The sequence below is a fragment of the Perognathus longimembris genome, chromosome 16, assembly GCF_023159225.1.
Source record: "Perognathus longimembris pacificus isolate PPM17 chromosome 16, ASM2315922v1, whole genome shotgun sequence".
Taxonomy (NCBI): Eukaryota; Metazoa; Chordata; class Mammalia; order Rodentia; family Heteromyidae; genus Perognathus; species Perognathus longimembris.
Genome location: NC_063176.1, coordinates 1195654 through 1222914, shown reverse-complemented (window position 1 = coordinate 1222914; position 27261 = coordinate 1195654). Strand labels below are relative to the sequence as shown.

Below are 27261 nucleotides of genomic sequence, written 5' to 3'. Positions count from 1 at the left end.
ATTTGGTAAATATTTGGTGATTACACATCTACACACTACAGAGGTATACAAGTCACTTAAACAATATTTACAGAAAAAAGGTGGTAGCACAGGGATGTGTTTGTAGTTCCATCAAAATAAGACAGATATAAATATGCATACCATTGTGGCCACCAACGGGGTTTTCCAAACACTTAGAGACCAGGTTGTGAGGAAGCATGCCAGAAGGCTGAGTTGTTTGGGTGTTTTTCATCTCATAAAGAACTCGTTTTCGTTCTCCTTCTTGTTTTTCCACAGATCCTAATTCTCTATACTGAACATATATTACTGTTAGCATAAGAAACAAAAAAAATGGTCTGATCTTCATTAAGGACTATTGTCAATCCATCGGAAGGCAGGTGCGTGCGACGGAGACTTTGTTGCACCCGTCTTACACTATTCAACCTGCCATCTTCCTTTTCTTTTTTTTTGCCAGTCCTGGGCCTTGGACTCAGGGCCTGAGCACTGTCCCTGGCTTCTTCCCGCTCAAGGCTAGCACTCTGCCACCTGAGCCACAGCGGCCCTGCTGGCCGTTTCCTATCTATGTGGTGCTGGGGAATTGAACCAGGATTTCATGCATACAGGCAAGCACTCTTGCCACTAGGCCATATCCCCAGCCCTCAATCTGCCATCTTTCATATCCTCCTCAGTACACACGCTTCCAGTATCCAATTGTAAGCAAGCCAAAGTGTTTTTCCTTCTGCTTACCACGATCATGTACCTGCTTGCAGATTCTCCATGAATTCTCCAAGCTCACATGAATATTCTAGTGCTGTCGATCCTCCCTCCATCCTGCCTTGCCTGTTCCCACATATACACGACTACGCCACCCATTTCCTGAAGGTCGCACTGCGTAGCCCATGCGGGCCAATCCTCCTGCCTCGGCCCCAAAAGTGCTGGCCTTCTCGATGGTCACCCGGCTGGGTCATATACTCCTGAGGATACTCCACCTTTCCAACCCAAGAAATACAAAGAGGAAAGTATGAGATAAAGTGGTATTAGGCATGCTGAACTGAAATTCAAAATTATTCAATGACTATGCACTTTTTAATATAATTTTATTATTTTTTATGTGGTGCTGAGGAACTGAACCCAGGGCCTCAGGCATGCTAGGCAAGCACTCTACCATTAAGGCACATTCCTTGCCCCCAACTATGCATTCTTGATATTGGTGTGTGTCACTGTTATATAATAACCAAAGCTTTTAATGTCAGTATCCTGGAAAGGCTCCTACTTTTAAGTATCACAGGCAGAAAGTATCACTCAGCATGGGAGATTTCTATCACAAGAAATATTACAGCACCCCCTACTGTTAGGAAACAAAGTTCAAAGGTATCCTGGGCTTATTTTCCCCTGTAAGTCTCCAGTATCCTAGTACCACAGGCTGCCAACCACCTTGTTCACATGTAAAAACATAATTTAGAGGAAGAGCACAGGGCTTAATGCAAACAAGATATTGAAGTAAAGGAAGCCAGGCATAGACTACTGGGGGGGGGGGGTGGGGAGCAATGGTTTACACCTGAAATCCTAGCTACTCCGGAGGTTAAGATCTGAGGATCACAATTCAAAGCCAGCCCGGGCATTTACCACCAGAAAACAGGAAGTGGCGCTGTAGCTCAAGAGCTCAGGGACAGTGCCCAGGCCCAGAGTTCAAGCCCCACAACCAACTTAAAAAAAAAAAGCAAAAATCCAATCATATAGGGTAATGAGAGAGATCGGTAAAACTCCTGAGAACCTGTCTCAAATGGCACAAACCTATTCATTCCAGTCTCTAAGGTTTTCATATGCAGAAACTTAAAAGGAAATAATGGTACTGAAAATAAACAGAAAGTCTTTGCAGGCCCTCCCAGAAAGCTTAGGTTAGTAAACTGCTGGATTTTAATGGGCTTAAGCAAAATTACAGTGGGCTAACGACATGGTCCATAATTCCCTCCAAGCTCTACAGCGTAGGAGTCCATTAGCTTAAACTGAATCCATTTATCTTCCCAGCTACCGAAGAGACACCTCAGCTAAGAAGCAGATGAGTTCTGAAAAGGCATGCTCTGTGCCTAAGATACTAATGACTTAGTTCTCATGGGACGAGAGCCCGGAGGGCCTTGAGGAGTCCCCTAAGTAGCCCTGGAGGTCAGGAAGAAGCTACTTCTCCTTCCCAAGTGACCTTCAACCCGCCACATTCGAGCAACTTCCACGCACACACGCCAGACACACGCCGGGTCACTCCAGGGCCGTGAGGGTCTGTGGAATGAGATCCGCCCGTCCATTCTGCCTGGCTGCCGGCCTTATCCCACCGCATCCAAGAGAAACGTCGGTTAGCGGGGTGGGGGGGGGGGGGGGGTTAGGAACGAGTCCCTGCACACAGACTCCGTCAGCCACTCTTTCCCCAGGCAGCCCCGGGGCTGGGGACGCCTCGCCACTACACGGCCCACCTCAATTTAGAACAAGGAAGGTCAAGCTCAATCTGCTCCTAATTCCCAGCCACCTCCTGCTTTTTGAGCATTTCAGGAAGAAACAATGCACTCATTTACAGAAGGGAAAAGCTGATCAAACGAGGGGAACAACAGAATGCATTAACCAGAGTACAAGGTTTCTCTGCGGCTTCTAGACCCCTATTTGCTCCACAGTATCTACTTAGTACCTATCTGTTCAATCAATACATGAACTATTACATGAACTATTCTTTGAAGAACTAATTTGGGACCTAAAGAAATTTTTTTCACTGTCCGTGTTTGTCTTCGGGGTTTAGAAGAGTAATATCACTTTCCATAAGATCTCAATTGTTTCATGGAAAAATATCTCAAAAGAAAGATTCTTTTTTTTTTTCTTTTTGCCAGTCCTGGGACTGGAACTCAGGTCCTGAGCCCCCTGGCTTCCTTTTTTGTTTTGGCTCATGGCTACCACTCTACCTCTTGAGCCACAGCACCGCTTCTGGCCTTTTCTGCTTATGTGGTGCTGAGGGAAAAAAAACAGGGCTTCATGCATGCTAGGCAGGCCCTCTACTGCTAGGCCACACTCCCAGCCCCGGAAAGATTTCTTTTACATATAAAACTGACTATATGGTTGGTCCCTTGGAAAATGTTTTAGCTGCTTTTCTTTTGTTTTTAAATTCAGAAGTTGAGGTAGACTTATTCTCAAAATTGTTTGATATTACTTTATTATTCAAATATAGGTTAAGCTTGTTTAATGAAGGCAGTCTTGTTCATGCTTTCTGTAATCTTCAATTTTTAATAAATGTGGGCTAGATGTTACGAAATAAAAACTGACTATATCCCAGGTCCTGAGTTCAAGCCCCAGGACTTTTCAGAAAAAAAAAAAACAAAAACTGATTACATTGCGTTGAGCCATAAAAAACACACAACCTTTGGAAAGAAACTTTCTGTAAAACAATGTTTCAATATAATTTTATTAGCACTTATTACATCAAAACTCACTTATACTGATCCAAAGGAATGCTTTAAAAAAAAATTCAAAAGCCTATGTAATTAGATTTTAACATTATGGTAGAACTAATTCTCACAGCCCTCTAAGTCAAGAATACTACTTAGAATTAAGTTTAGTTCTATCAAGAACTAGAAATGAAACCTGCGTGCATAGTGTCACTTAAAACAAAGTTCCATGAAAATATAATATGCATCTAGGAATGTATCAGTGGCAAACATCACTGGCTTCCAAATTAAAGGAATTTCCAACCAAACCACAATCAGAGGCTTTCATTCAATATAGTTATAAGTCTAGAAAGAGACCCTGAATCCTTAAGTACTTGGAATATGATTTTATGCCTTGACACTAGTATAAAACATCAACTCTAATGCATAGATTATGACACATTATGACAACAGAATACTTTTCCACAGAGGTTTTTCTATATCACAAAACGCTGACATTTCCAGTTAAGTATATGCTGGTCATTGCTGATCCTGATCTTGTGAAATTCTACGTCCTCCAGCTTGAGCAGTATTGTAGGAGTCACAGATCTTACACTTCATGCCTAAAATATGGAACTGGACAGTCGATCGTCCATTACAGTCATTGCAGAGAATCTGAAAAGGAAGAGATGAACTCATGGTTAAGTATTTTAAACCTTATACATTGACACTGTCTGCTCCTAACAGTCCCTTAATCATACTGAAGATGTGTAAATATACACAAATGTGTAAACATACATAGATGTGTCTGAACAGTCCCTGAAGTACTGTCCCTTTAAAAACTTCCTTATTCCCCTACGGAAAACATAAGCGCTTATTAAGGGTAGCTTTGAATTCAGAAAATGAAAACAAAAGTTGGAGGAAAGGAGAGAATTTGTTCAAGAGCTCCCAAACTGCATGAATAGTAAAAGCAAGACAATTTAATCTAGGCATAACCAGATCAACATCTAATACTTACAATTGAAAGTAACACATACAATTAATTGCATTGTTTTTTCACTGGCACTCAGAATTTTATCCCTCAGGTAATAAAACTGAAATTGTAGTATAATGTGGTGTGGTAAAATCATTCGCTTTACCTGGGTACTCGTGGATCACACTTATAGCCTAGCTGCTCAGCTGTCTGAGATGTAAGGATTGTAGTTTAAAGGCAGCTGGAACTTAACACTCGGAGACGCCATATCCAGTTAAGCAGCCAAAGCCAGACTGGAAGCATGGCTCAAGTAGAGAGCACACCCTCAGGCTGACAGAATACAAGGAAGGCTACAAGGTCCTGTATACGCCCCAGTACAGGCACGCACGCACGCACGCACGCTCACACACACACGTATGCACATGCATGCATACACACACAATCATTTTTTTTTTTTTGGCCAGTCCTGGGCCTTGGACTCAGGGCCTGAGCACTGTCCCTGGCTTCTTTTTGCTCAAGGCTAGCACTCTGCCACTTGAGCCACAGCGCCACTTCTGGCCGTTTTCTGTATATGTGGTGCTGGGGAATCGAACCCAGGGCCTCATGTATATGAGGCAGGCTCTCTTGCCACTAGGCCATATCCCCAGCCCCACACAATCATTTTTTAAAGTAACACCATCATAAGAAAATTTCCAAATTTTTTCTAAATTATAATTTGGGAAACTATGTGAATTATATTTTAGCAAAGCTATTACTTAAAGCCAAATTATCTGCATAAACATACCACACTTTACTCTCTACTAAAACATAAGATTGGCAGTATCCTAAAGCTGATCTTTCACTTTTTCCTTTGTACTAATTCAGTGACTCCCATGAATTGTGAAACCTTCTGGTGTGAATAAAGCAAAAAAGTTTTGCCAGACACTAGCAGCTCAGGCCTGGAATCCTAGCTACTCAGGAGTCTGAGATCTGAGGATGGAGATTCAAAGCCAGCCCGGGCAGGAAAGTCCATGAGACTCTTATCTCAAATTAACCACCAGAAAACCGGAAGTGACCCTGTGGCTCTAAGTAGTAGAGGGTTAGACTTGAGCTGAAGAGTTCAAGCCCCACAACTGAGGGGAAAAGAAAAAAAGAAAGAGAGAGAGAGAGAGAGGCAGAGAGAGAGAGAGAAAGAGAAAGAAAGGAAGGAAGGAAGGAAGGAAGGAAGGAAGGAAGGAAGGAAGGAAGGAAGGAAGGAAGGAAGGAAGGAAGGAAGGAAGGAAGGAAGGAAAGTTTTGTGGCGTTGAGCTATATCCTCAGCTCCCAAATACCTCTTTTGGTTTTGTTACATGGTTTGTACCTTGTGCACACAAGTATTTGAGGATGAAAATGTACATGCCCCAAAATTTAATGCCTCAGAAAACCGTGGAGCCTTTCCATCCTCCTCTAACTGCCATGCGAGGAAGTGAACAGATCGGAACACTCGTCAGTGGAAGGGTAACCCTCCACAAGGCCAAGGCACACCAACATGTCTCCTACTTTCTCTGCTAGTTAGGACCAAAGAGTCGAAGAATAATATGGGTACTAAACAATAAAACCCAAAATGTAAATTTCAAAAATCAGCACACATGGTCTCCTAAAATGCAATATGAAAAAGATTTAAAACAATATGCCAGTGATCCACCTCTGGCCAGTTGCATTATAGACTCTGGCAAGTGCGGCTTCTGCCTGCCACCTAGTGTTGAGAAAAACGGCTCAAAGGTGTTCCTGGGAATTCTGTTCCTCATCTGAGCTCGACATAACAAGTTGAAGATCATTCTGTCCTTCCCAGTCGTCCACATGGCCTTTCCATCAAAGCAGTATTTCCTAGACTAGTTCACGCAGCATACTAGCAAAACGGTGGGAAGCGGAAGCAATACGGCCACTCACGTCCACAGTCATGTTCTGGTACTCGGACGGCATGGGGGTGTGCGCCACCTCGTCGTCCAGCTGCCTCCAGTACCGCGTCATATCGAGAGCAGAGTGCATGCACAGCGGACAGCGGTAGCCTCTGGAAAAGACATTCGCCACACGTCAACCCACGCACATGAGATGCACGCAGAGCATCCGAGATACAAGGTAGATTATCAGGCCACACGTCGAGGAAGCTTCTAACCACACAAGCTTTAAGCTAAATCTCATATCCTAGGGTATTTCTTTTAACACTAAGTCTTTGTCCTCAGTTTTATGACACCGAGGACTCAGTCCATATTCTTGGTGGAACATACTCCGTATACTTAAAAACACCAATTAAGATATCCTTTGGCTAAACAACCTCAAGTTCTTAATATGTTCATGCAAAGATTAAAATCCTTAAAAAATAGTCAAAAGAATGCAAAAGTTCCAATCAAGATTCTTCCTTGCATAGCACTGGTGGCTTGTGCCAGTAATCCCAGCTACTCAGGAGGCTGAGACCTGAGGATTGCAGGTTCAAAGCCAGCCCAGGCAGGAAAGTCCATGAGACTCTTATCTCCAACTAAGAGCAGAAAAAGCTGGAAGTGGGGCTGTGCCAGCCTTGAGCAAAAATTGCTCAGAGACAACTCCCAGGCCCAGAGTTCAAGCCCAGGACCAGCAAAAAAAAAAGATTCTTCCTCATCAATTTGCAAAATAAAAATGCACTTATCCTCTTTCCTAACTACTTCTCAGCTCATTTTAGTTCCAGTTTTAAATCCAACATACCTAACAGTTCTGGGCAACATTCCTCAGTATTTTGCCTCTAGTAGGTATAGCTAAGCGAAATCTACCTCAAGCTACGAAATACATAAGGCACAGCAGAGATACGGGGAGAGCCGCACGGTCCTGAGTGCTCTCAAATGCCTCAGCCAGTTTAGCACTCCTCACCGACCGTCCTCATCTTCTTGTAAATATCTGCCATGCCCAATGCAGTGCAAACAGTATTCAGCCCTCCCCACCTCCCTCCCACCCCCAGCACAGAAAAACCACACGTCTTACAATTCGCATTTTTAATCCCATCAAACACTCACTCTTTCAGCATTTCTTCATAACATGTTCTGAAAAAGAGTAACATTATTTCAGTAAAACAAGAACCATCTCTACTATTTGCAAACATTTTATGAGAGAAAAAGTTTTACCTATGTAAAAGATGTCCGCATGGCAAGACATGAGCGACAACTCGGGATGTGTGAATGTCCTAAACACAAGAAAAAGTGGCCGTGTTTGTATGAACAGGATAGAAACATCCAAATGCTTTCAATTTAAGAAGGAAAAGTCCCAGAGAAAAATACTTTAAACTTACCTCCAAACATATTGGACAATTCTGCCGGGAAACATTTTCAATACACTGTTTAAAAGACAACTTCAAATTAACAAAAACATCAAAAGATGAAAATACCAGATAAAATCGCAATATTAAGAAAAACTAACAACAGGGACTAGGAATGTGGCTTAGTGGTACAGTGCTTGCCTAGCATGCATGAGGCCCTGGGTTCAATTCCTCAGTACCACATAAACTGAAAAATAAAATAAATACTTGGGCTGGGAATATGGCCTAGTGGTAGAGCGCTTGCCTCACACACATGAAGCCCTGGGTTCGATTCTTCAGCACCACATATATAGAAAAAGCTGGAAGTGGCACTGTGGCTCAAGTGGCAGAGTGCTAGCCTTGAGCAAAAAGAAGCCAGGGACAGTGCTCAGGCTGAGTGCAAGCCCCAGGACTGGCAAAAAAGAAAGAAAAAGAAAAAAGGAAAACAATTAAATCAACTTACCAAAAGTAATAACTGAACTGACATGTGCTGACACACGTCAGAAAAGGTTCAACAATTTTTTAATGTTCACACCATATCAGGCTTGACAAATTACCTTATTTACCTCAATAAATCTTATTCAGATTATTTTATCAGGGAATTACAACACTCCCCCAAGATCCTGAAATAAGCTTTTCTATCTTACTTGTGTTTTACTACAAAGGCCCTAGGTTTGTAATCCAAACTAATTAATAATGGTAACAATAACAACTCTTGAGATTCACTACATGTCACTTGCCAAGTATAGTGCCTATTTGCCAAGTATAGTACCTAAAGCTCAACTCTGATATTCCTATGTGAAATCGGTATGATTATTTCATTTTCCAGGTGATATAAGGCCTACTGAAAGTGAGTAACTTACAAAGGTACACACTAACAAGTATATCCAAGTAGCTAGGGTTACAGGAGTAAGCCACCAGTGCCCAGCTACATCAGCTGTTTTTAATCTAAGCACTTGAGAAGTCATACCACTTACTAATAAAGAACAAAAGATAACTGAGACACAACAAAACACAAGATAAAATACTGTATAGCTCTGTAAAAATAGTTTAGTAAAAACAGAAAAAAAGATATAAATAAGACTGGCACGAGTGGCTCACACCCGTAATCCCAGCTACTCAGGAGGCTGAGATCTGAGGATGACAATTCGGAGCCAGCTCAGGCAAGAAAGTCCGTAAGACTCATCTCCAATTAATCACAGAAAGAGCCAGAAGTGGTGCTATATAGCTCAAGTAGTAGACCGCTAGTCTTGAGCAAATAGAAGCTCAAGGACAGCAACCCCAGGGTTCAAGCCCAGGATTGGCAAGAAGAAAAAAATATATACATATATTATATATATATATAATTTTAAGTCTGGATTTTAATCCCTGCTTTATTACATATGAAAATTCCTTAGATTTGGACAAATCATTACTTCTTTCAGTTATTTCCTTATTTATAAAATGAAACAAAAACTCATTTCATTTGGCACTGTATTTCACACACACAAACACAATTTTTTTTTCCCAGTCCTGGGCCTGGACTCAGGGCCTGAGCACTGTCCCTGGCTTCTTTTTGCTCAAGGCTAGCACTCTGCCACTTGAGCCACTTCTGGCCTTTTCTACATATGTGGTGCTGAGGAATTGAACCCAGGGCTTCATGTATACGAGGCAAGCACTCTACCACTGGGCCACATTCCCAGCCCCACAAACACAATTTTAACATCTCTGTAATTAGAATATATCTGAAAATTGATGGCATGGTTGAGTTAATGAAATGCAAATGATGATGTGAAGATGCAATGAGTTGGGTTTTGCAGTGCATGTGCGTACACACGCACACACGCACACACACGCACACACATTCTACATGTGCTTCAGAAAGCAGAACAACCTATCATCAAGGACAGAAATGTGTTATGAAGCTATTGGTTACTAAGGAGGAAGGGAGCACGATACACGTCCTCCAGACAAAGTAGAAAAGAAATTCTCTCCTCCTCCCAAACTACTTAAGTTCCTGTGTTGAAAGAAGGAAACTGATAGTGGCTGGGAAGGACCTAAAGCCGTGCTGCAAATCCTGATGGTGATAAAGTTACTGCTAAACGATAACGTGAGCTGGTTGGTGCCTGTGGCTCATGCCTGGAGTCCTAGCTACTCAGAAGGCTGAGATCCTGGTTGGACAACAGTTCAAAGCCAGCCCGGCCAGGAAAGTCAGTCACACTCTTATCTCCAATGAACCATTAGAAAACAGAAGTGGCGCAGTGGCTTCAAGGGCTACAGCGCTAGCCTTGAGCTGAAGAGCTCAGGGGCAGCGCCCAGGCCCAGAGTTCAAGCCCCACAACTGATTAAAAAAAAAAAAAGATAACATGTTCCAGGCACTGGTGGTTCACACCTGTAATCCTAGCTACTTAGGAGAGGCTGAGATCTAAGGATCACAGTTCAAAGCCACCCCAGGCAGCAAAGTCCATGTGCCTCTTATCTCCAATTAACCACCAGAAAACCAGAAGTAGAGCGCAGTGCCCAGGCCCGGGGTTCAAGTCCCATAACTAACAACAACAACAACAAAAACAGATAACATGCACTAATGTCAGGAATAAAAGCCATGTGAATTTCCTGAGAATTAAATCAATAAGGTCAATCTCACGCCTTTAATCTTAGCTACTCAGAAGGCGGAGATCTGAGGATCATGGTTCAAAGCCAGCCCAGGCAACAAAGTCCTGAGACTCTTCTCTCCAATTAAGTGGAGCTGTGGCTCAAGTGGTAGAGTGCTAGGCCTTGAGCAATGGAGCTCAGAGACAGTGCCCAGGCCCTGAGTTCAAGCCCCATGACACATAGCCAGCTATCCAGAAACCTGCTTTACCGTCCTAGCGAAGGGACACCAATGACCAAGCCATAGTGCCACAGTCCGTGTCCTCACATACAACATCCTCAGACATGGACGGCCAGATAGCACACAGCTGGACCTCAAAGCCTGCACAGAAAGGCAGTGTGCAGCGCCCACAGGAAAACCAGAAAACCATAGCCCATTACCACGGAACCCAATTCCTAATCTTAAAGCCTCTACAAACTCTGAACCCAAATGCATCACAAAATGCATGCGCAATCAAGACAACGTGCCACTCTCAAAAACCAACAACTCAGGGAAGGATGTTAGTGAGAGTGAAGAGATGGAGCACAAAAGAACCACTATAGCAATAACAAGAGCCAGGCGAAATGAAAGGGCAGATCCAAAAACAAATAGAGGAATTCAACGAGGAAATGAGCAAGAAAATGTAAGGCATGGATAAGAAGATAGAAACATTACACATCTCAATGAAGGAAATGAAAGATCAAAGTAATAGCCTGAGAAATGACATCAATAAAGAGCTAGGAAACATGAAAAGCTCCATCTCCGCCTTGCAAAGCAGTTGAAAACATAAGCAATAGAACAAGTGAAGTGGAAAACAGGTATCTGGAGTTGAAGATAAAGCAGAGAAGTTAGAACAAAAGATCAAAGACATGGAAAAAACAGTCAGAACCTACCAAAGGGACATTCAAGACTTGGCAGATCCAGCCAAAATATCAAACCTATGCCTAATCTGGATACATGGGGAAGAATTCAAAACTAAAGGCAATGAAAACCTATTTAACAAAGTAATACAGAAAACTTTCCCAATCTCAAGAGAAAGAATCTCACCCACCAACCAGGAATATAGAACTCCTAGCAGGACTGGGAATATGGCCTAGTGGCAAGAGTGCTTGCCTCATATACATGAAGCCCTGGGTTCAATTCCCCAGCACCACATATATAGAAAATGTCCAGAAGTGGCGCTGTGGCTCAAGTGGCAGAGTGCTAGCCTTGAGCACAAAGAAGCCAGGGACAGTGATCAGGCCGAGTCCAAGGCCCAGGACTGGCAAAAAAAAAAAAAAGAACTCCTAGCAGACAAGAACTGGGAATAAGTAACTCTAGACACATTGTAGTGAAAACCTTGAACTTAAAAAACAAGGAATTAATTTTAAATGCAGCAAAATCAAAGGAATATTACTACAATGAAGGAAAATTAGAATTACTGAGGATCTCTCCACACAAACTCTCAATGCAAGGAGAGCCTAGAGTAGTGTAATTCAAGCTCTGAATGACAACTGCCTATATAAACTGGTATACCCAGTGAAGCTAATATTCACAATTGACAGTGCTACTAAAACCATTCATGACAAACAAAAACTGAAGGAATTCATGAACACTAAAACCAGCACTACAAAAGATACTAAAATGAAGCGTACAATCCGAAGAAAACAACCAAAATCAAAGAAACACAACATTAAACAAGTATTGTTGTGCCAAGTCGCAAGACCACCCCCTAGAAGACCACCAAGATTCAGACACTCTGAAATGCAAAAGCAAGGCAAGGCAAGACAGTGCAAGAAAGAAACACACAAAAATAATCACAGGCACAAAGACCAGACAACACTTACAGACAGACTTAGGGAGCCGCGGCTTACAGGTTTGACTGTGTCTCTCCTGCCCCTGTGAGGAGGCAGACCACACAATCTCACTGTGCCTCTCCTGCCCCTGTGAGGGGGCAGACCACACAGTCTCACTGTGTCTCTCCTGCCCCTGTGAGGGGACAGACCACACAGTCTTGAGGCTCTCTCTATCTCCCGTTCCTGTGTAGGAGCGGACCAGACAACCTCAAATATAGAGTGGACTAGACGGACACCCATTAGAAGGGCCTCTCGGTACAGTCCTTCAGGTGCAGGGTGGTAGTGGGAAGCCTGAGCCCCCTGTGGAGGGCTTGAGGTGTCCCTCAAGTCCCCCAGGACTGCCCATACGAGCATGTCCACTCCGGCTCATCCTTCACTACCTACAGGTTCAGATTCAAGCGGCTGGCCTAAACAGAAAACAAAACTACAAATCACACAGACACACACTCACAGAATGAATGGCCCTATTTTCTTACCTTCGGAGTCTGGGGTCTCGGGGTCTCTGGGGCTATCCCGGACGAGCCCCCAAATGTTGTGCCAAGTCACAAGACCACCCCCAAGAAGACCACCGAGATTCAGACACTCCGAAATGCAAAAGCACGGCAAGGTTTTATTTAACAAGCTGCCAACTCGGGCCTTGTCCTACCCACCGACACAGCGGAGGTTAGGAGGAAGCCTGGAGCTGTGATTACACAGGGCTTATAAAGGCAAAGAACAAGGTTACAACAATCAGCTGTGCAAGCAAGATTAGAACACAGGTACAAATCTGATTGGCTCAGGGTTCGATTCTAAAATGGGGTTCACGTGGTGGGGCCTGACTTCAAAGTCTGGCACCTCAGTATCAGTACAAGACTAGTTTAGTCCCAGGCATGGTGGTTCGTGCCTAGAATCCTAGCTACTCAGGAGGCTGAGATCAGAAGAACTCATTCCAAGCCAGGCAGGAAAGTTGGGAGACTCTAGCCTGGAGCTCAAGAGCTCGAGGGACAGCACCCAGGCTGAATTCAAGCCCCACACTACCACCACCAACAACAAAAAAGACTAGGAAACAGAGGAAAGAAGCACACTACAGGGAAATAACAAAATGGCAGGAAACATAACAGATTTTCTCCAACATAATGCTAAACATCAAAGGGCTGAACTCCCCAATGAAAAGATGTAGAGCAGCAGATTATCAGAAAAACAAAATCTAACCCTTTGTTGTCTACAGATATAAGGAGCTCAAGAAATTTGGGCTGGGGATATAGCCTAGTGGCAAGAGTGCCTGCCTCAGATACATGAGGCCCTAGGTTCGATTCCCCAGCACCACATATACAGAAAACGGCCAGAAGCGGCGCTGTGGCTCAAGTGGCAGAGTGCTAGCCTTGAGCAGGAAGAAGCCAGGGACAGTGCTCAGGCCCGGAGTCCAAGGCCCAGGACTGGCCAAAAAAAAAAAAAAAAAGAAATCAACCCCACCCAAAGCTAATAAACCATCGCTAAGTTGGCAAAGGAGCCAAAGAAAAACTTCTCGGAAAAGGTAAGAATGGCAAAGAAGGCAAGCAAAGGTGGCTCACAGCTGTAATCCTAGCTATTCAGGAGGCTGAGATCTGAGGATCTCGGTTCAAAGCCAGCCAGCCAGGGCAGAAAAGTCCCCCCAAGACTCTTATCTCCAATTAACCACTCAAAAACTGGAAGTGGTGCTATAGCTCAAGTGGTAGAGCACTGAGCACAAAGAGGCTCAGGGACAGAGCCCAGGCCCAGAGTTCAAGCCCCACAACTGACAAAAAAACGTGGCAAAGAAGCATATGAGGAAATACTAATCAAAACAACTCTGAGATTCCATCTCACCCCAGGCAGATTGCCCAGTATCATGAATGTGAACAACAAATGTTGGCGAAGATATGAGGGAAAAAGAACCCTACTGCACTGTTGATAGGAATGTGAACTAGTCCAACCACAGCAGTCTGGAGGTTCCTCAGAAAACTAAACACAGACTTTCCCGACAAGCCACCCATACCACTCCTGGGCATCATAAGCCAGGACATCACAAGCCAGGATACCATAAAGACAGTGCACATCCATGTTCAGTGCTGCACTATTCACAAGTTAAGTTTGGAAACAGCCCAGATGCCCTACAATAGATGAGTGGATCCAAAAAATGTGATACCTATACACAACGGAATTTTACACAGCCAGTAGAAATCATAATATTATGGCATTTGCAGGGAAATAGATGGACCTAGAAAAAAAAAAAAAAACGTATGAAGTAAGCTGAGCTCAGAGAGACAAGTGGCACATGTTTTCTCTCATATTGCGGAAGGGAGATCTCAAACACACTAGGACATGCTAAGTTATAGAAGACTGTAGGCCTTCACACACAGTGAGGCCAGAGGAGGAACACAAAGGCGCACCGCCTATGTGCGTCTGACCATACAAAATAGATATTTACAGACATCAACTCCAGGAAGTGGAACCAGGACTTTTTTTTTCTTGTTTGCTGTTTTTGTTTTCTTTCCTTTTGGTTCTGTTTGGTTCTCTGTCTTGGGGAGTGCACGGGGAGGGGCAGAAGTGGAGGGACCAAGGGCGAACAACTGTGGGTGGGAAAAACTGGCAGAGCACAGGGGAAGGGGTGACACTCCCCAAAAAGAAATGTATTCCTTACCTGACTTATAGAACTGTAACCCCTCTGTACATCACCTCTGGAGTAACAATAGAAAAACTTAAAGTAGCACTTGTGTGATCTGTAACAAAGCCTTCCTGACAGGTGCACACAGTAAGTCCTGTCATTGTGGAGAACGAGATTTTGGTACATGTAAGAAGGCCTATGATTCCTACATTAGTTGGCAAGGGGGATTGGGGTTGTTGATTCACACAGGCTGGCTCTGAGAATAAAGCTGATGTGAAACATAAGAAAAAAAAAGTACACATACTTGCCTGGCACAGGCATCACACCTATAATCCTAGCTACTCAGGAGACTGAGAATCGTGGCTTACACAAAACCAACCCTGATGCAAGTTCATGAGACTCCTATCTCCAGTTAATCAACAAAATGCTACATTAGTAGCGTGGCTCAAGTGGTGAAACAAAAAAGCCAAGCAAGAACACAAGAGCCTCAGTTTAAGCCCCAGTACCAGCACATGCATTTTTAAAATGTATGTCCAGGCACCTGTGGCAAACGCCTCTAATGCTAGCCACTCAAACAGCTGAGATATAAAGATTAGGGTTCAAAGCCAGCCCTGGCAGCAAAGTCTGTGAGACTTCTTATCTCCAATGAACCACCAAAAAGCAAGAAACAGAGCTAGAGAAATAGAGAGCTAGCCTTAATGGGAAAAAATATGTTCAAGAACAGCACTCAGACCCTGAGGTCAAGCCCCAGGACAAGCACATACAAAAAGCACATTTTACTTGCCAAGTTTATCTAAAATATCATTAGATCTGTTCATGGCTGTGGACCTGCTATTTTAAAAAATTATAATAAAGTGTTATAAAAAGTGGTATTTACTCCTTGCTATCTCCGACAAGACTCTTTAGCAACTTTTGTTTTTTGTTTTTTTGGCCAGTCCTGGGGCTTGAACTCAGGGCCTGAGCACTGTCCCTGGCTTCTTTTTGCTCAAGGCTAGCACTCTACCACTTGAGCCACAGCACCACTTCTGGCCGTTTTCTGTTTATGTGGTGCTGGGGAATCGATCCCAGGGCTTTGTGTATACAAAGCAAGCATTCTTGCCACTAGGCCATATCCCCAGCCCCTGATTTATCTATTTCTTTTGAAACAGAATCACGTGAGGTAGTTCAGGTTGGCCTTAAATTCAAAAATGTTCCTGCCACAGCCTCCTTAATTCTGAGAGTACAGGTATGTACCAAGTGAGTTTACCATGCTAGCAACCCCAAACCTAAGTTTATAAAGCTAGACTCAGTCTTCAGTCTCTAATAAATTCATAATGTGCTCATGAGTACCTTAAGCTAGGACTAAAATCATTTTTAGCCCCATTCTTTCCCCCTAATTACCAAAACCTCTATGTTCCCTATTCATCTGAATTTTCCTCAGCACGTTGCTATTTAGGCCAGGTACTATTTAATAGCTGTATTTATGCAAGAACGTTTTATCTTTGTCTTCCATAAAACCTAGTGTAAGTTATTTCAAATGTTTTCATTACAACCAGGGTCTGTCTCTCTCGTTACCTCTGCCTGCCTCTCTGCTTGCCTGCACCTCCTTCCCTCTCTCCTTCTGCTCCTGTCCCTCCCTCCTTCTCTTCCCCCACTCCACTCAGACTCACTCTTCTCCTTAAATGGAATTTTCTATGATTTATACTTCACGCTACACAATCCCCCACGCGCTCAACTTTCATACCAGGTAGTTTTTAAATAATCAAACAGACCATGGGATGGTAAAATTTTTCTCTACATCTAGTTTAAAAATAATTTTTTCTCAGTCAAGAACAGAAATGCCAAAACAAGTCAGAAACTGTTCACAAAAATGTCTTCATAAATGCCCTGCAAACAGATTATACTGCTCAGCATTTCTTCTCTTTGAAAGTTAATCTTAGAAGCATTACAAATGATAAGAATCCATAAAGCAATTGATGAGTTGTCAACATTATGCTAACAACTAATATAAGCATTCTTAAACTACAGAAATTGTAGATCAAATTTTTTAGGCATAATCTTTTAAATATCTACTTCATACAGCTTTTTCAAAAAATCAGTAAGTACAGTTGAACTAGGTAATGTGTAAAAATAAGCACATTTCTCAAACATATTACACTTCAAGCTGGCTCTCAAAAACATTGTTAATACCTTAAAAATTATACAAACTGAATTGTATACCTTATGTTTTCCTTGAAGATTCATAGCTAAGCATAAGTTACATTTCAAACAGTGGAAAAAGTCTTCTTTCGGACCAATCCTAATAAAACATGTGAAAGCCAAAAGGTTAGATTATTACTACTGTGATACTTGCTCATTTTACGGTGTCTAAATTTTTAGCTCAACTGTAAAAAATTTCAAACCACAATGAAAAACTACTCTATTCAATGTCCCTCTCTAAAGTAAGCAGTGTGAACAGGATGGTTTCCCCTATAAAACTGCAGAGAGAGAGGAAGAGGGGGGTGGGGTGCTGTATTCCTTCATGAATAAATCCTTTCCATGTATACTGTACTGTAACTTTATTTTTTACTTAATAGTATACGGTGAGGATTACTTTATATCTATCTATGTAGAACCACCGAATTTTTTTTTTTTTTTTTTGCCAGTCCTGGGCCTTGGACTCAGGGCCTGAGCACTGTCCCTGGCTTCTCTTTGCTCAAGGCTAGCACTCTGCCACTTGAGCCACAGCGCCACTTCTGGACATTTTCTATATATGTGGTGCTGGGGAATCGAACCCAGGGCTTCATGTATACGAGTCAAGCACTCTTGCCACTAGGCCATATTCCCAGCCCACCGAATTCTTATATTTTGTTCTGGTTGTGTGGCTTAAACTCAGGGCCTTGCACTCTTCCTTGGCTTTTTCACACATGCGGAGGCTCTATCATTTGAGTCACACCTCGATTTCCAACTTGGCTTCTTACTAGTTAGTTGGAGGTAAATCTGGATTTGCCTGTCCAGATTGGCTTCAAACCTTGATCCTCAGATCTTAGCCTCCAGTGTGTAGCTAGAATTACAGACATGAGCTACCTGTGCCCAGCCACTTTATTCTTCTAATAGTTCCCCATTATTAATGTAATACGGGTGTACCATAATTTTAAACATCGTTTTACTGATATGATCAACAATCTTTAGTTGCTCTGATATGATAAAAATTATTTTCCAGACATCACTGAGTTCACATTCTGATTATTTTTATAAGAATCCTAAACTGGGCACCAGTGGCTCATGCCTAGCTACTGAAGATCACAGTTCAAAGCCAGCCTAGGAAGGAAAGTCTGTGTGTGAGACTCTTCTCTCCAAAAAACTACTCAGAAAAAGCTGGAAGTGGCACTGTGGCTCAAGTGGTAGAACACTAGCCTTAAGCACAAATAGGCTCAGGGACAGTGCCCAGGCCCTGCATTCAAGCTCCAGGACTGGCAAAAAAAAATAAAATTAAAAAAAAACAGAAAATCCTAAAAGTGAAACATGAGTCAGAAGACACTGGATTAATTGTGATACTGCCAAACTGGCATCCAAAAAGACTACCAATTTACATTCCTACTATTAGTGCACCATCTGGTTATATATATGTATGCCAGTTACATGTATGTAAGAACAAACAAACTATGCTACTTGATTTAATTTCCCCACTTCTAAGAGGGATATTCTCAAATGCTTATAGACGACTTGAGATTTATTCTGTGGATTAGGATGCTATTCTCTACCCAACTTCTTCCTGGGGTACTTATCTCTTCCCAAGGTAAAGATAAGATCTCTATTTAGCCTGAATATTCAAAGCTTTCGTTTGTTTCTCATACCCACTCCTCTGGCCAGCAAGTTCTCTTCGCTCATATAGAGCTGCTTTTCATTCCTACGTTCTAGGCTGAAGACGCTGCATGGAGCTCCTCTGCCTCAGACTGAGCAAGCTTCGCTTCAGAAGCTACTGAAGGTGAGAAAGCACAGCCTTGTTTGTGCTTGTGGCGGTCTCTAGTGACAGCCACTCACTGCTAGTGTTCTGATCTCTAAGAATGAACACAGGATCAACACTGAAAAGACCCTCGTTAACCAGGGTGGTTGCAGAAAGGAGATAAGAGGAGACTATTATTCCTACTGGAATAAAACCAGGTATTTGCTTATGCAGAGTAGTTGTTTTAAGGTGGTGATACAGAGCTAAGCTTTACAGAAAAGGTTAATTTGGAAGATGGACTGAAATAAGCAGAAAAAAAATCTAGTCAATGTTATGGTGTGTGGGGAACAGAGAGATAAAATAAGGAGTACTGAGTAAAAACAGACACAAACGTAATTTTAAAAATTAAACAACATCGGGCTGGGAATGTGGCTGAGTGGTAGAGCGCTTGCCTCGCATGCATGAAGCCCTGGTTCCATTCCCCAGCACCACATAAAAAAAGCCAGGAATGGTGCTGTGGCTCCATTGGTAGAGTGCTAGCCTTGAGCAAAAAGAAGCCAGGGACAGTGCTCAGGCCCTGAGTTCAAGCCCCAGGACTGACCAAAAATAAATAAATAAGTAAACATCAATAAAATTAAAATGGGAGAGTGTACACTAAAAGGTCTATGTTAGAAAGTTGAAGATAAATGGCTGTTGGTGACCGGTTTACAGAAAAGACAACCACAGTTAAATGAATAAAACAACCAAGCAAGCAAAAATAGTAAAATAAAAAAGCAGTTCTGATTGTTCTTCTATGTCTACATACATAAGAGAATTCTCTGCAGTGTGCAAGAGGCTGCTTTAAATCTGGTGTGTGGGCTTTGCATCTCTCAATACACCTTACATGGAGCCAAAGGGAGGCCTGAGTTCTAGCTAGAGCTGATGATAGTAGACTCCAGAAAAGCTAACGTCTCTACAGGCTGTCGCACAGGGAGTCCTGAGGCTGCTTCCCTGCTAGGTATCTAGGTGGCTACCTCAAATGGCAGACTGTGCCAGGCTTTTTGAGGTGCCATACCACTTCACTTTCCTCTGTTGTGAAAACTACAGCCACCAGCCCAGGTACAGCTTGGCAGCAAGTCTCACGAGTGCCTCCGGCTTTCTGAGACGCCATGGCTCTTTCTTAAGTGGGACCTACAGCCACTACCCAGGCTCTCTGCTGTCTGGGTGGGCAGAATTCCCAATCCTCCATGTACTGCCCCCGGGCTTCTCCAGTCTCTGGCTTCTAAGCTAGCCACATAGCTTCCGGATGCCAGTCCCTGCTGGCTGACTCTGCCCTCCACTCACACACAGCTTCTTTGTAGCCATTTCCAGTTTGCCTTGAACACACTTTATCCCCAATGGCAAACAAACAAGAACAGCAGGAAATTTTAAACAAAGTAGATGTAAACATAAAGAGGCAGAGCGACACTTTATAGAGTTTCCCTACCTCTGTCCGACTGACATTTTGTACAGATCATTCTTATGGAAAGGAACTATCCTTACAAAGCTTAGGACTGTGTGTATGTGTTGATCTTAGGGCTTGAACTCAGGGCCCAGGTGCTGTCCCTGAGCTTTTTTTGCTAGTACTCTACTACTTGAGCCATAGCTCCACTTCTGACTTTGTTTGTTTGTTTGTTTGTTTTTGGCCAGTCCTGGGCTTGGGACTCAGGGCCTGAGCACTGTCCCTGGCTTCTTTTTGCTCAAGGCTAGCACTCTACCACTTGAGCCACTTCTAACCTTTTCTACATATGTGGTGCTGAGGAATTGAACCGAGGACTTCATGCATGCCAGGTAAGCGCTCTACCGCTACACAAGCCACCTTCCCAGCCCCTAATTCTGACTTTTTTGATAGTTAACTGGAGATAAGAGTCTCCTTGATCTTCCTGCCCCGGCTGGCTTTGGCCCATGCCCCCCGCCCCCCGTCTCAACCCTCCGAGTAGATAGCATTATTGGTATGAGCCACCAGCACCCAGCTATCTCAGCACTTTTAACAGCTCTTAAGACTTTCAGGGGGGAGGGGGGATGAGGGAGGAGGTAACACACAGTACAAGAAATGTATCCAATGCCCAATGTATGAAACTGTAACCTCTCCATACACCACTTTGACAATAAAAATTTAAAAAAAAAAAAAAGATTTTTAACAGCATCCTCAACCTCTGCCCAGTAAATGCTAGCCTTCAGATATTGCCAAATATCCTTTGGATTCTAATGTTGAGGGTGTAATTGATCCTATAAAGCGATAAATCTGATTATGATTTTCAGATGATGATATTTTGGATGAATCGTCTCACTCAAGAAAGGAAATGGGGCAAAGGGTATATTATTCTTCAGTGGCAGGGCACTTGTGGAACATCCCATAATAGAGAGGGAAAAGAAGAGGGTGAGGGAGAGGGATGATGATATACTCTTAAGAACAAGAAGAGGGGCTGGGGATATAGCCTAGTGGCAAGAGTGCCTGCCTCGGATACACGAGGCCCTAGGTTCGATTCCCCAGCACCACATATACAGAAAACGGCCAGAAGCGGCGCTGTGGCTCAAGTGGCAGAGTGCTAGCCTTGAGCGGGAAGAAGCCAGGGACAGTGCTCAGGCCCTGAGTCCAAGGCCCAGGACTGGCCAAAAAAAAAAAAAAAAGAACAAGAAGAAACTATGGTATCTTCATCTAGTCATTTAATAAGAAAACTACAAATCATAATAGAAAAGACTTCATGTTATACTTTTTAACAGTAACTTAAGACTATCTCATATTGCTAAAAAGATGTGTGAAAATATTTTTACATCTCTGATGAATGACTGTACACCAACATTTACTTAATGTGGCTCACAAATCAAAAATATTAAAGAAAGGTATGCACATAAAAGCATTTAGAAGGAAACCAATAATGAAATTTTTTTAAATTCATTTAAAATGTTTTGCAATTATAGCACAAAGAACCATATTCTATATGGATATAAGAAGTTATAGCGTATAAGTTAAGCATATTTTATATTCCAGGCACATTTTATATTTACTTCAAAAGCAGGTATGAGGGCTGGGAATATGGCCTAAAAGTGCTTGCCTCATATACATGAAGCCCTGGGTTTGATTCCTCAGTACCACATATATAGAAAAGGCCAGGAGCTGTAGTAAAAAGAAGCCAGGGACAGTGCTCAGGCCCTGAGTCCATGCCCCAGAACTGGCACAACAAAAACAACAAAAAAAAGCAGGTGTGAAAAAATGTTTTTAGAATAATGTAACTTATGTACAGAGAGATACAGATATAAAAACTCAGTGCATAAGACACTTAAAATGAATGCATTTTATCAGGTGTAAAGCATATCCTAATAAAGTTAATTTTTGAATATTACTGCTCAGGTACGTCAGAAGTAACTAGAACATGGTATATATACAGTACCTACAAATTCCACAGTTTTCACAATGATACTGCTTCTTATCTTTGTCAAACAGATGGCATATACTGCAATAATACTCTCCGAATAAGGTGCTACATTCTTCACAAGTCTGTTGGGCCTAAAAAGGACACAATTTTTAGAAGTTGGAATAACTTTACCAAAATATTTTGAATTACTATTTGAATATCCAGAATTGACATTAAAGTAAACTTCCATCATTTTTTACAAGTTATTAAACATTTAACCCAAAGGTTTCCTTATTCTAAGAGTTAGGGTCTCAGAAGAAACTTTTAATAATTCGTTTTCAATCCATATTAATAAACTGGAGATGTGACTCGAGTCATCAGAGCAAGCAAATGAGTAAGAGCACACACAAAAATAGAAAGGGAGATATGTCAAAGAACCTTACATGTTGAATTTTTTCACAGTTGATACACTGCACTTCCTTTACTTTAAAGCGATCTAGCTGATGATCTTCATTGTTATCATGACACAACCGGCAAGTATACAGCTTGTCACAACAAGGAGCCTACAACACCAAGGGAGGAAGAAAGACATTAGAAGCAAGCGAAGACAAGTCGACTATGCAAAAAGAAACTTCTCCCTCTTCTTTCTGAAATAAAGTCACAGATTTCAACCAATGGACCAGCTGCTGTATGTCACTGTTTGTTGGTGTATTTGATGTTAACCAGTCCCTTCAACATGCTTGTATGAGACAAGGCGCAGTCTTAAACTAGGAAAATTAGCAAAGCTAGAAACCCCTCCCCTGAAAACCAATCCCACAATAACCTAGTATCATGTTCAGCCTGTACAGTAAGCAACCCCTTCTTAGACATTTCCAAATAAATAAATTTACATAGCTCAACCTCTTAACAGAAAATGGTCATTTCAGTAGTACTTATCAATCATCAACTAAATAAGAAGAGATGAGACAATGTGTTTTGAGAATGACCAGTTGTCCACCAAAATTGATTCTCTCCTCAGTAATACCACTGCCCAGCTACACATCAGCTGCTCTAACAACATGGCAAAATAGCACAGCGGAAAAAGCTGGTCCGTAGAATGGTCGTATGGCATGGTGACTCTACATCAATCCGGATGGGTCACTTTGGAGTTCCTAAGTAGGGAGAAATAAGCTATTTTTCATACATTTCTTACAATTATCTTTAAGAAGTTGTACATGAGCCAGGCACCAGTGGCTCACACCTGCAATCCTAACTACTCAGGAGGCTGAAATCTGATGATTGCATTCCAAGACAGCCTGGGCTGAAAAGTCCCAGTGAGACTTATCTCCAATTAACCACCAAAAAACAGGAAGTGGCACTGTGGCTCTAGTGCTAGCCTTGAGTAAAAGAGCTCAGAAACAGGGCTGGGGATATGGCCTAGTGGCAAAAGTGCTTGCCTCATATACATGAAGCCCTGGATTTGATTCCTCAGCACTACATAAGACAGAAAATGGCCAGAAGTGGCGCTGTGGCTCAAGTGGCAGAGTGCTAGCCTTGAGCAAAAAGAAGCCAGGGGCAGTGCTCAGGCCCTGACTTCAAGGCCCAGGACTGGCCAAAAAAAAAAAAAAAAAGAGCTCAGAAACAGGACCAAGCCCTGAGTTCAAGCTCCAAGACCAGGAAAAAGGGAGGGAGGGAGGGAGGGAGGGAGGGAGGGAGGGAGGGAGGGAGGGAAGGGGGGGAGAGAGAGCGAGAAAGATGCCATTAAACAAAGCAGTTTATGAATACAATGTATAACCTGACAACATTGTGCACCCCTCCCAACTCCCCACACTTTTCTTAATGTTGTAAGATTTATGTAGAACTATTGATTGCATCTCCTCTTCCTTTTTCCAACCTGTCTCCTTGACGCCGCTCCACCTCTTTCATGTACCCATTTCCTAACATTTTGTTGAATTTTGACTATGCCTTTCTAAGGAATTACAATATTTGAGTACTAAATTTCAATTAATACATTGTATACATTTGCATACCACTTGTAAGTTTATAAGCTAATTCTAGCTTCCACATATATCCACATGCATCCTTTGTCTCTCAGGGCCTGAATTACTTAACATATTTTTCCCCCAGTCCTGGGGCTTGGACTCAGGGCCTTAGCAAAAGAAGGGGGGGGGGAAAGCTAAGAGATAGTATACCCAAGACCTGAGTTCAAGTAGCAGCACTAAATACATAAATAAATAAATAAGGATCCCAAAGACCTTCTGTTTATGTGGAGTGTGTGTGTGTGTGTGTGTGTGTGTGTGTGTGTTGCTACATGGCATTTCACAAATCACTGGGTATGTTTTTAGAAAGAGAGGAGTATTTTAATAGCCTTTCAGAGAATTATGGATATTCTCTGATATAGACCAAAACCACAAACCCAAGAGTCTGAAATGATTCCAATGAAGTTTTCTTCCTCTGTTCCATTCAAGGCCACTCATTTATCTTGCACTAGGAATGCATCTACTCTCCGTGCATTATCTGGAAAATACCAGATCCCTGAATTATATACATCTTTCAAATGTTCACACATTTGACATGCAACCAAAAAAAATTTATTTGATTTGAGTCTTTAGGTATTGAAAAGCTTTAGAGCTCATAAAAGCTAACAGTTTTCCAAAATTTAGTTTTTGCATGAAATATTAAAAGGATATTAAAAAGGCATGCACGTAAGAGTTAAGATTTGACAAAGTCAATTATTTCATTGCTTGATTGCAGACATTCTTAAATAAAATTGGCTTTAAAAACTACAGGCATAGTTTAAAGCAGTTGATTCAATGAGTATAAAACTAGTGTCTGGATTCACGCACATCTGCTAGCAGTTTCTATCATGCTACCCATCCGTGCAAACGTCAACACAACTTCTGTAAAGGAGCTCTGACCTCATAGGCACAAAAGCTCCTAGCGATCCTGACTCCAAGGGTTCAGCTCGTGATGCTCTGAAAGCTGCTGCTCCAGAGCAGGCCGCGTCTCTTTACATCTCAATTCCAAGCACAACTAACTCCAAGCCCTCCCTCTCTCTCTCTCTTCCTCCCTCCCTCCCTCCCTCCCTCCCTCCCTCCTTCCATCCTGGGACATGAACGCAGGGCCTGGGCTCTGACCCTGAGCCTCTATGTGCTCACAGCGCAACTTCTGGCTTTTTCTGAGCAGCTTATTGGAGACAGGAGTCTCATGGACTTCCCTGCCTGGACAGTCTTTGAACCACAATCCTCAGCTCTCAGCCTCCTGAGTAGTTAGAATTACAGATGTGAGCCACCAGCTCCTTCCCTTTCATATAGCATACTTTCTCCTCTCTCCCTCTACAGATACGCACCTACCAAAATTCCAGCCCTGGTTAAACCCACTCTCTTCCTATCAACTGTAGGGGCGGGGAGACCACCATACTGTCAGATCTCACTATTAAGTGGTAACCACTCATCAAAAATGGGCTCACTGCAATTCCTTAGTCACTCCCTCATTCTCGAGTCCTAAGGTTTGGATGATGGCTTCACCTCTTCTTCCCTCTTTTAAGGCTCTAACATATCTTCCTAACACTCTGAGCTGCCTTGCTGGCTTCACTATCAAAATCAAAAAATCAAAAGAAAATTTCTTCCCACAAACTACCAACCTACTTGCAAACATACCTCATCCCCCTACCTTCTCTTCTTTTACAGAGAATTAGTTGGCCCAGGCTTGTATCTAAGGGCAATTCCTCCTCCACTTGGACATTGGGCCTCATCCCCTTTGACAATTCAAGGACAGTCCGCCTACCCACCTTGGTTCACTTCCAAGAATATACAAACACACTGAAACACCTATCTCAAGGGAGGGGGGGAGGGCTAATCTCACGGTCCTACATCTTTCAGCAATGATGTCTTCATTTTCTTTTTTGTTTTCCTTACATCAAAACTCCAAAATATTTTAAGTGCTAAGCCACTCCAATCAGACTTGATCCTGATCTGATCTCTCCTCTGACAGCTTGTCAAGATCACTAGTAATCTTCCCTGCCAAGTTCATGATAAAGTCTCCGTTCTTTAGCTTGTACAGATGCACTGGCTCTACTTATCACTTCCTCCTTCAAATCTGTCACTTGGCTAAGGAAGGGACAGGAGATAAATCAGAAAAGTGGCCCTCAGGGACCTGAGTCTCAGTGCCATGAAACAGATTTAGTGGAACGGGTTTTGTTTTGTTTGGGAGTACGTGTTTTTTTCTTCTTCTCTGGAGGGGAGAAAGGAGAGCAAGATGTTAAATTCAGTTTCAGACCTCAAGTTTGAGGGAGTAAGGATAGCAGTCAATCCTAATTCTTTGCACAACATTTGGTGAGTGACCAACTTTGAAAGAGCTTCATGCAAGTGCAGTGAAGCAATGTTCACCAAGCCCTGACCTACAGAAGAAAAAAGAAATAGACTGTGCTTACACGGGCCTGAGCTTACCACTTACTTCTAATTACTCTGATTACTGACCGCCAGCGGCCGGTAACGTGAGACAACAGACAGGCAAAAGGCTAAGATGATGGTGATGGTTGCAGTTAACACGTACTACTCACTCCAAGGAACGCACCTGCTAAACAGTTCGCACGGGTTTTAATGTGCACTCCTATTTTTTTTTTTTTGAAATAGGAACTTCAGGGGTCCCTGTTTTACATGGGGGCGGGGGGGGGGGAGAGACTGAAACAGTTGCTGGCTCACAAAACCAAAAGGACTCTGACAGAGGAAGCAGATCGGAGGCTCTGAGGCGAAGGCGGCGAGATCTCAGAGCTCGAGCCGGCTGGTTTCCTTTGGGGGGGGCGGGGGAGGACGGGGTTGCGGGGCAATCGAGCCCCGCAGGACACGCTGACCTCGGGCTCGGTCAGCAGCTCTTCATGCCGGGCCTCGGAAGAAGGAAAGAAAGAGAAACGAACGTGGGGGGTGGGGCACGTGAAGCGAGCGAGGGCCGACGAGCCCCCCGACGGACGGGGCGGGGCTGTCAAGGGAGAGCGCCGCCGCCCCGCGCCTCGCGGTCCTCCGGGACGGGCCTCGCTCCGCGCGCGCACGCACGCACGCACGCACTCCGCCGAGGGCCGGCCGGGGCGGACGCCGGGCCGCGACGCCTCCCTCCGGGCCTCCGTCCGCCGTCCGCCAGCGGGCCCGGAGGGAGGCGCGGGGCCCCGCCGACGCCACGGCCCGGCCCCCGGGCCCGGGTCCGCCCGCGGTCCTCACCTTCAGGAGGCATCCCCGGTCGTAGTGCTCGCAGCCCCGGGGCGCGCGCTCCCGGCCGCCGCCGCCGCCGCCATCTTCCCGCGCCGCCGCCGCCGCCGCCGTCGCCGCCATGG

At 43.5% G+C, this 27261-nt stretch overlaps 1 protein-coding gene across 1 annotated transcript; it reads right to left on the bottom strand.

Annotated features, from left to right (window-relative positions):
* Nucleotides 1–3388: 3388 nt before the first annotated feature.
* Rchy1 (ring finger and CHY zinc finger domain containing 1) lies at nt 3389–26565 on the bottom strand. The gene is made up of 9 exons (XM_048364186.1): nt 26214–26565; nt 22400–22519; nt 21993–22108; nt 16878–16956; nt 7628–7672; nt 7464–7522; nt 7356–7382; nt 6262–6382; nt 3389–4055 (listed from the first exon to the last, which is right to left on the bottom strand). Exons 4-9 carry the CDS (start codon nt 16899–16901, stop codon nt 3921–3923), a joined length of 411 nt encoding a protein of 136 aa, XP_048220143.1. The 5' UTR covers nt 16902–16956; nt 21993–22108; nt 22400–22519; nt 26214–26565; the 3' UTR covers nt 3389–3920.
* Between the last annotated feature and the right edge of the window lie 696 nt (nt 26566–27261).